This window comes from Lolium rigidum, chromosome 5 (genome assembly GCF_022539505.1).
Source record: "Lolium rigidum isolate FL_2022 chromosome 5, APGP_CSIRO_Lrig_0.1, whole genome shotgun sequence".
Classification (NCBI taxonomy): domain Eukaryota; kingdom Viridiplantae; phylum Streptophyta; class Magnoliopsida; order Poales; family Poaceae; genus Lolium; species Lolium rigidum.
The window spans coordinates 189,400,949-189,410,313 of NC_061512.1; the positions used below are offsets into that span (position 1 = coordinate 189,400,949).

The 9,365-nt window shown below is 44.8% G+C and overlaps 1 protein-coding gene across 2 annotated transcripts; it reads left to right on the top strand.

The window, feature by feature from the left end:
* On the top strand, positions 1–2,865 carry LOC124653602. 2 transcript variants are annotated; one of them, XR_006987974.1, is made up of 6 exons: positions 1–274; positions 699–746; positions 884–916; positions 1,082–1,113; positions 2,167–2,348; positions 2,633–2,865. XR_006987974.1 is itself a non-coding variant. In XM_047192667.1 (5 exons), exons 1-5 carry the CDS (start codon positions 122–124, stop codon positions 2,276–2,278), a joined length of 378 nt encoding a protein of 125 aa, XP_047048623.1. In that variant the 5' UTR covers positions 1–121; the 3' UTR covers positions 2,279–2,865. The 2 variants fall into 2 exon arrangements, 1 of the variants encoding a protein (XP_047048623.1); XM_047192667.1 differs by having other exon boundaries at positions 2,167–2,865.
* Positions 2,866–9,365: the final 6,500 nt, after the last annotated feature.

Sequence of the window (9,365 nt, forward strand, 5' to 3'; positions counted from 1 at the left end):
AACACGATTCGCGCCGGAAGGCGAGGAGGCGGACATGTGTGATTCGGGGCGAAAGGCGAGGAGCGCGTGAGATGCAAGAGAAGAGCACACCCATTCGAGGATCTGCGGCCGGTAGACTCGCATGTCGTTTTACAAGCTAAGCGAAGCCAGGGTCCCTCCGTTGGACCTGGCAGCCGCGTCCGAGACCATCTGCAATTGGAAATTGCACGTGTGGAATAGGCTGAGGGCTGGAAAGAACACGAGGTGCAGGGTATCATCCTTCGAATCCACCAAGGTTCGTTAGTTTCCCTGAATTGTGTTTCCTGTGTTCAGTGTTCATGATACCATGCAAGGAAGTTCAGAATTATTTTTGGTTAACCAGATGGAGCTTCAGTGTAAGGTACTATGCAGATTTTAGTTTTCCGCCTTCTGCATCCTGGTAACAGAAAATTGACCCTAATAAGGATGATGTAGGACGATATCAAAAGAAGTATGTTCATGTTCCATAGTGTTTTGTCCTGTTGTTCTCTGTTTTACCTACAGTATTTGAAATATACTTATCCAGCAACAGTTTTAGAGCCTATCCAACAAAATGATCTATGTCTCAAGTATTAGCCTATCACAATTTTCCAGTCGCTTGAATATTGATCTTTCTAATTATAGGCTTTGTGGGATGTTCCATGTCTAATTTTTATTTACTTCTATCCATCTCCTCACAGCCTTCAAGTATATTGTTTACGACAATCAGGAAGGCAGAGGGTGCTGAGGTGACTTAAACAGCAGTACAGGCATATGCTAATATTTTTTTGTTTCTATTGAATTATATTTGACGTACATGTCTTCGGTTACTAAGGTGGATTCTCTGGAGTTATTGCTTATCTTTCTCTAACTGGCATTTCTGTAGGAGAGCCATATAAAGAGGATTCAGAGGAGTAAGGTCAGTGCCTTTTCAGATGATTTCTTTGATTTGTGCTAGCTTTGTTCACCAGATTCAGGAGCGTAGTAGTTTTTTTTTAAATTATATTTGACATACATGTCTTCGGTTACTAAGGTGGATTCTCTGGAGTTATTGCTTATCTTTCTCTAAATGGTATTTCTGTAGGAGAACCATATAAGAGGATTTAGAGGAGTAAGGTCAGTGCCTTTTCAGATGATTTCTTTGATTTGTGCTAGCTTTGTTCACCAGATTCAGTAGCGTAGTAGTTTTTTTTAATATAGATGTTGACGTTGCATCTTCCGATATGTTTTCCGCTCTTTTTGGACTATACTAATAACGAAATAGGTCACTAAATGGACTACGAACTAGATATGGCATGTCTTATTGATCAGTAATCATAGTACTATATCACTGCTATCAGAGATGTCTGATGCACCGGCGCAGGACCTTCACACTGCTGGGTATGAGCTCTTTGTCTCTCTGTTTCTCTCTCCAGTAGCTTTGGGAGGAATATTACTATGGTGTCTTGCTGGGTATGAGCTCCATGTCGGCGGCATGCACTTACATGGGCCGTCTTGCTTGCTCTTCTTGGTTCCTATCTTTTTCTTTACGTGGTTTGGTACTCCTCATCTGGATTACTCCGTACTTCGAATGCATGATATTCTGATCATTTCATTTTTTCACCAACAAAATAATGAAAAATATTTATAAGTTGATGTTGCTAAAATTTGTTACCTACTTAATTATCTTTCTCAAAATTTCTTTGCAATTGTTATAATCTAATTTGTTCCAGGGAAAAAAAGCAAACATGGATGAATTTTGCTTTGATGCAGCCAGTATTTTTAACGTAGTGATCCCTGTCCAAAAGACCACATGAATTATATGAAGACTCGGTGCATTTTGACCCTATTTTTAGGCTGTGACATGTAATATAGATTCTATGTAGCCGAGACTTACCCTTAGTGTACAGGAAAGGAAGCGACTCAATCCCCTGTTGCATGTGTGTGCACTACCGGGAGGTACTTTGCTCTACCATTTTTAAGGAATGCACTCTGATGGTGATGGATTTGAATATCTCATTGAGACCCTTAATTTTTGGTTGGATGTAATATGCAGAATTATGGTTAGTCCCATGTTAGATGTACTTTTTTCTTCATGCAGGTATTGTGCGGACATACGAATATCTTTTAACCTTTCTTCCCATTAAACCAGATTATTTAGTAACCTTTATGTTTGGTGGGAAATTACAGGTACTGTTTTCCTACTTCTATTGCTGCCAGGAATTCACCGTGTATGGCTCATGCCCTTCTGTGTGAGCAAAAGATTTGGACCTTTTGGATTTATCGTCGCATTCCTGGGTGAACTCAACTACTCAAGCCCGGAGGATTATTGTTCTACTTCTGGACCTACATGTAGTTTTCCTAACGCTGATGTGAGTGGTCTATTTCTTTTCTTATATCATGCCATACTTATAATGTCTTACATGTGAATCTACACACTTGGTATATGCATACTATTTTTATTTGGACGGTTCTATTGTTTAATTTGGTTTAAATCACCACATACTGGTTGAAAACCTTTTCTTCTCCCACCACTTGCAGAATTCCCAAAGCTCTGCAATGAAGCTTTTTCTTCTTTCACAGCTGTTTAAATTCTCAAAGATACCACACTAAAATTGGGGTTAATTTTTTTTTCATTTCTGGTTGCTTTTTCCAGGGATATTGGAGAATGATTTTTTGGGTCACAAAAAGTCAGGCATTGTGCCATTGAATTACCATCACTAGATTACTTGATAAGTAAAAGTTATGAATGCACCGAAGTATTTATATTGGCTGCTGCCGTGGTGGAAGAGTCTTACTATTTATCTAGATTGGCCTTCCCTTTGGCTGATCTACTTAGCTTTGATAGTGGTGCTGAATCAATTCTTGAGTATAATTATAAATTTGCTTATATATCTCGGTGTTCATGTTCAGAAGAACGTTAATGATTGAAATGACACAGTATGTTTTCAAGATATGTGGGGTAGCAACCACAATAAGTGGTTCCTTCAATCTGTTTGAATCGGCATCCTGAAAAGTAGTTCAGTTCCAAATATATCACCTCTCTCCACCGCTACTTACCAATGAAATGTATGGCCTCCACAAAGTGCATTGTGCATACATATGCTACTGCTAAAATTATAACGTTGTTGTCAATATTATCTGCTCACATTGGATTCACACAGTGAACAGTCCACACACAACCCTTCCACCGTGATTTAGATCATAGGCCACGGGCGCGGCGTGCCGCCGCGCCAATGCCTCCTAGTATAACAGTAAACTCAACCAAAAAAATAAATGTTTTGACATGACAACATACAATAGTCATCCAAATTCCAATTTTATTCAAATCACATTACAACAATTGTTTAAACCAACTAATGAAACATATAAGGAATGGTACCGAGCAAATAATTATTCTCCTCACACAAGTAAGTAGGAAATGAAATGAAATAAATGAATGACATCAATTTATGGCATGTAGCTGCACTGGTGCTTGATGAGATCAAGGTTAAGTTGGGTGTGTGTGTGCCTGAATCTTCGGTTTGTCGATGCCTTTCAAAACAATGCTTAAATGTGATCTCAGTTTCGTTGCGGTTGACATGGCTACTAACATTGTCATAGAAGAACTCCAAGTCTAACCCTCTCTCATCTTTGATTATCATGTTGTGAAGAATCATACAACATGTCGTGATGTTGTTGAGGGTTTTTGATGTGGGCATTACCCTTAGGGTATCCGATATTGTGCAAGATCAGAGATGGTAAACCTAGAGGGGGGGTGAATAAGTTTCTGCAAATTTTAATTCTTTCTTTGCAATATTAGGCTTTGCGGAATATAAAGGTGAGCCTAATGCAAACTAGGTGAGGCACCCTAAATGATAATACAAGTAACTCAAGTACGAAGGCTCTCATAGGATATATAGCACAAGTAAAGAGTTCGGTTTGGGATAACAGAAAGCACGCGGAGATGAAGATGTATTCTCGTGTTCCCTTCCGTTGCAAAAAGGTACGTCACGTTTGGAGAGGTGGAGATCCCACGAAGGATTTCCCAACGCCACGAAGGCTCACCTTCTTCTCCGATCCTATCCCACGAAGGAATGGCTCTTTCACTTGTGGTAGACTTTGAGGCAGCCTCCAAACCTTCACAATCTTGTCAGGGGAAAATCCACAACCCGGATGCTTCCGGACGACCCTAGAGAGCAGGTATCTCGAAGAATATAAGGGGGAACAAGATTTGGCTTGGTGGAACTATAGATCAAGACCTCCTCTAGCTTTTTTCCCGGAGGGATTTGAGTTTGGATGGAGGAGGAGGGATATCTGAGACTTTTGGTGTTTCTAACAATGGAGTATGAGAGAGAGAGAGAGAGAAAGAGAGAGAGAGAGAGCTCAAGAACAAGTTGTAGTGTAGTGCCTAACTGTTCTGAGCTAGGAGAAGGGGTATATATAGCTCCACTTGAAATCCAACCGTTGGGTACTTGTCCAGCTCAGTAGTGAGTTGATGAGGCCGGTCTGTCGGGCCAGGCAACGGACTGGCCGGTGGCACGCCCGGTGTCACCGGGCCACAGAACGGGCCAGTCGGCAGCCGTCGGGACTGGCGCCGGGCCTGCACCGAGCGAGCGTCCCAATTTACTGGAATTGCCCCGGTGTGCATTGGCGAACGGGCCGGCACTCGCCGGGCGGTCCGGTGCTGGAGCCGGTCTCACCGGGCTGGGCGCCGGGCCAACTGGACGCTGGAACCGGGCGTGAGTTGCTGAGTCCCTGGAGTGTGCCCGGTGTGCACCGGTTGAATGTACTAGGACGTCGCCTAGAGGGGATGAATAGGTGGTGTATAAAAACTTCTACTTGAGAGCTAAACTAGGCGGAATAAAACTAGACATGTGTTTACTAGTTTAGCTCAAAGCCTATAACCTAGGGGTTTGCCTAATAGCACCAACAACCTATGCTACCATGATGAGCAACAAGGTGATAACAAGCTAGGTATAGCACATCAAGCAAGATAGATATAACAAGGTAAAGCGCATAGGTAAAGGAGGTCGGGTTGAGAAGTAACCGATGCACGAGGAGACGATGATGTATCCCGAAGTTCACACCCAAGGGTGCTACGTCTCCGTCTGGAGCGATGTGGAGGCACAAGGCACTCCAATGAGCCACTAGGGCCACCGTATTCTCCTCGAGCCTTTCCACCAAGGGGAAAGCCTCGATCCACTAACGGACCCTTGAGGGTGGTCACCGAACCCGTACAAGCTTGGGCAAAACCCCAAGTATCAAGCTTGAGGCAACTCCACAACACGGAGGCTCTCAAGTACAAGGCCACAAGAGGCTACAACACGCCACACCGACAACAAAGCCACCAAGACACCAACGTGGCACAACCGGCTCCAAAACCACAAAGGCTAACACACTCCACAAAGGCAACAACGCCACAAAGGCTACAACGCCACAAAGACGGCAAGGCCACAAAGGCTACAAGGCCACAAAGGCTACAAGAACACCACTAAGGTCAAACACGCCCTCTACGAGATCGAAACCCCGGAGAGAACCCAAACCGATGCACCTAATGCAATGGCTAAGAACACCACTAGGATGCCCAAGTTCTTCTCTCCCAAATTCCAACAAAGCTACAAAAGCTATTGGGGGAATAAGGGAGGAAGAACAAATATGTGGAGAAACACCAAATAACTCCAAGATCAAGATCTAGCAAGATCCCCTCACTTGGAGAGGGATTCAATTGGTGAAGCTCTAGATCTAGATCTCCTCTCTCCTTTCCCCCAAAAAAATGCAAGAAATAGTGGGGGGATCAAGAGGAGGAAGAAACAACTCAAGGTCAATAATGGAGGAGAGAGAATGGAAGGGAAGAAGTAGTTGGGTCGGAGGTGGAAGAGAGGTATAAATAGGGGCCCAGAAATATAGCTGTTGGGGTAGAAAAACGGTCAGATTCGAGCCCGAGCGGTACTACCGCTTGTCAAAGCGGTAGTACCGCTCGCGCACAAACTGAGCAGATAACAGACGAAAAGATGCCTCAAACCGGTAGTACCGCTCCACGGAGCGGTACTAACGCTTGTGCCAATAAAGCAGATCTGGATCTGAAAAACTGCGCGGCAGAGAGAGAAAACGGGCCGGCCGGTACCGGCCTGGTACCTTAAATGGGTTACGGTACTACCGGGCCGGTACCGCCCTGGTACCGCTTCGAGTCCAGTAAGCCTGGAAGGCTGATGCGGTACTTGGGCCGGTACCGCCAGCGATAGTACCGCCCAGCCCAAAAGCAATTTCCTTTTTCTTTTTCAACTATGACGATACGGAAAATGCGATATCTTGAGCTAGGAAACTCGGAATGACATGAAACCAATTTGCCAGAAAGAGGACGACGAGAGCTATCACTACAATATGGTATATCGGGAAAATCATCACCCTCGCACATGCAACATGCGATGCATCCGGAATCCGTTTCCGATGAGCTAGAGCTTGTCATGAGAATGAACACAAGCTCTCGAACATCTAAAGGATAAGAACCAAGAACAACCGAGAAACACGATGCAATGCATGCAAGGTTTGAGCTCTCTCTGATGATGCGGCCCACTATCCTATCGAGCACAAACCTTATCCTTGCGCGTTCCTCTCGAGTCGGCAAGCTCCGTCTTCACCCTCTTCATCATTGTACATGCCACCGTCTTCCTCCAACATACACGCCACCGTCTTCTTCGATCTTGTACGCACGCCACCGTCTTCATCCATCTTCTACACTGTCTTCATCTCTCTTCATCTTCAACACGGTCTTCGTCTCTCTTCGACACCGTCTTCGTCATTGTACTCCGTCTTCTCCATCTTGCAACCTTGAGTCCAACACATGGCTATGGACTTGACCTAAGATTGATTCTCAATGCAACCGTTAGTCCATAGGGATTGTCATCAATTACCAAAACCACACATGGGGGCTCCATGTTCTTTCACCGGTGCCAAGGCCGGTCTGTGCCAGACCAGCCGGTGCAGCACCCGGTGCCGCCGGACCAGGTGCCGGCCTGAGGGAAAAGCTGATGTTCCCCTTTTTCATCGAAGTGGGGGTCTCCCTTCACCTTCTTGTTCCATTGATACACCATTATGCCTGTTAAACTAATACCTGAGAATAATCTTGTAGGCATGTATTAGTCCGATTACTCTAGCTACGGTGTCATTGTTACCAAAATAATGAATAAGGGTGAAATACCATTACAATCTCCCCCTTTTTGGTATATGATGACAAATCGAGCTAGAGTCACATATAAATATTATGATAAGCTCAGAACCTTGCTTCCATATAAGATATTAAGACAGCTCCCCCAATGTATGCACTTGGAGAATTTGCGTTTGAATGTCAAGTGCGCCATTTGTAAAATATGAGAAGCTCCCCCAATATCTTTAGGAAGCAAGCATGGTATAGACTATAGACAAGTATATAGCAAGATTTAAGAAACATGCATAATCATTCAACATAGAGATTAAGCATACAATAACTTGTCCACACACGAATTATTAAAAGTAGCAAATGGTTCCGGAAAGCAAATAGCACAAGTCAAGTAAGAAGCAAATAAAGTAGCAATGGCTTGTGCACAAGCATCAACACCCATCCAGGAAACCCGTGATCCTAGACTCTCCTCTCTTCTCCCCCTTTGGCATCGGAACACCAAAAAGATAGGAGAGAGCAGGAAAGCTGGTGTTCCCATCAGTAGAACTCCTCAGCTGGGGACTCCTCTTCATCATCATCTTCATTTTCTTCATCATCTTCAGACCCATCAGAGCCAGACCCAGCAACATCAGAAGCAGGAGCAGTCCTAAACCTAGTCCTGGGAGGAGGAACACCATGTGAAGATCCACTACGAGCAAACATGGATAGGTCAAAGTTCTAGAGCATGACATCATCAATGGGAGGGATCTCCCAAGTTGGAGCAACCACATGCTCTAGTTCAGGACCAGGAGGAGGAACAGGGTGGTTTCTTGCAGCCATGAATTCATTCTGGTGCCTCTTAGTCTCTCTATGTAGGGCAAGGCTTTGATGAGCCACATCATTGGTATTCCTGCACATTTGCCACAGACTTGTCAAGAAGCGAGAGGCACCCCGCTTGCGGCGCATAGAGGAGCTGGAACTAGTAGCCGGGTCATGCCTTTCCTTGGACCTTCGCTCCGAAGGCATCAACTCAGGGATTTCAAGTGTGTTTCCCCATTGTGGAATCTTGAAAGGTTCCATATTTATCTCTTCATCCTTCCTGTTGTAAGGAGATGACACAACGGTATTGATAAGCTGCTGGATGTACTGAGCAAAGTTTGGAGTCATGCGGTTGCGAACAGAGTGTCTTTAGTTCATTGTAGAGAAAGTCACAACCATCAATCCTTCGGACATTCTCAGGACGACAGTAGTACATGAGGTTGATCTGGTAGGCTCGGCAGTTACTTGAATTCCCAGACTTGCTGACTAGACTCTCACGGAATATCTTGGAAAGCACTTGGTAAGAGTAGTACATCCCTGAGATGAGTGGAGGAGCATGTGGAGGCTCTGGGGGTAGCAGAATGCAATGTTACCGTGGGTGAATGGTTCCTCAGTGTGGATCTGAAAACCGTCAGCACGGCCACCACCAAATCCCATTGCTTGACATAAGTCAAGGTAGTTGCAAGAATACTGCTCCATCCCAGTCATCTAAGTCATAGTGCGAGCAAGGTCATCATGGAAGAAAACTGTGCAATGGAACTGACGGACAAGAGCTGGGCAGTACTCCCCAATAGTCTTAGAGTTGTCAGGCTTCAAGCACACTAGATCAAGAAGTCCCATCTTCTGCAAAGTGTCAACCACAAAGCGGTACCGAGTGGTATTGAACATGAGGAGTTCTTCCTTGTTGATGGACTTGGGCTGCACAAAGATGCCATTCCTCATGAGCTCTGGACAGTTGTAGAACTCATCCCAGAAGCAAGCCTGAGTGTTGGTCCAGAATTCCCTATCACCACCGCTATAGGTTCTTTCCTCGAAACGATAGGGATTTTCCTCTCTGAGTCTCCTCCAACCAGCAATTTGAATTGTACCAGTATTGAGCTTTGGCGGTTTCTCTACAAGATCATCTTCTTCACTGTTGTCTTGCTCTGAACTTCAGCAGAACTGCCCGGACCACTCCTCTGAGCTGCTTTGCTAGGCACACGAGTGCTTCTACGGCACCCCGGAGGCCTCTCATGCTTGCCCCTCTTGGCAGCGGCACGACTGCCATCACTAGAATCACCTGTTAATGAGAAAATAGAGGGGATAGCAGTGGGATAAGTGTACATGTCATTAGGAATAAGGAGACAAAAAGTATAATATGTATACAAGTGTTTTTACGATATTGCGCAAAAATCTGGGCGAGTCGGCGCATCGGTCGGTGACATAGGCATCCCAAATGGGCCTGCCAAAGATA

Bases quoted from the DNA above. Each gene is read 5' to 3' on its own strand.
- LOC124653602 (XM_047192667.1), top strand. From the start codon at position 122: ATGTCGTTTTACAAGCTAAGCGAAGCCAGGGTCCCTCCGTTGGACCTG. The intron at 917-1,081 runs GTCAGTGCCTTT...GTATTTCTGTAG, and splicing joins AGAGGATTCAGAGGAGTAAG to GAGAACCATATAAGAGGATT. The intron at 1,114-2,166 runs GTCAGTGCCTTT...GGGAAATTACAG, and splicing joins AGAGGATTTAGAGGAGTAAG to GTACTGTTTTCCTACTTCTA.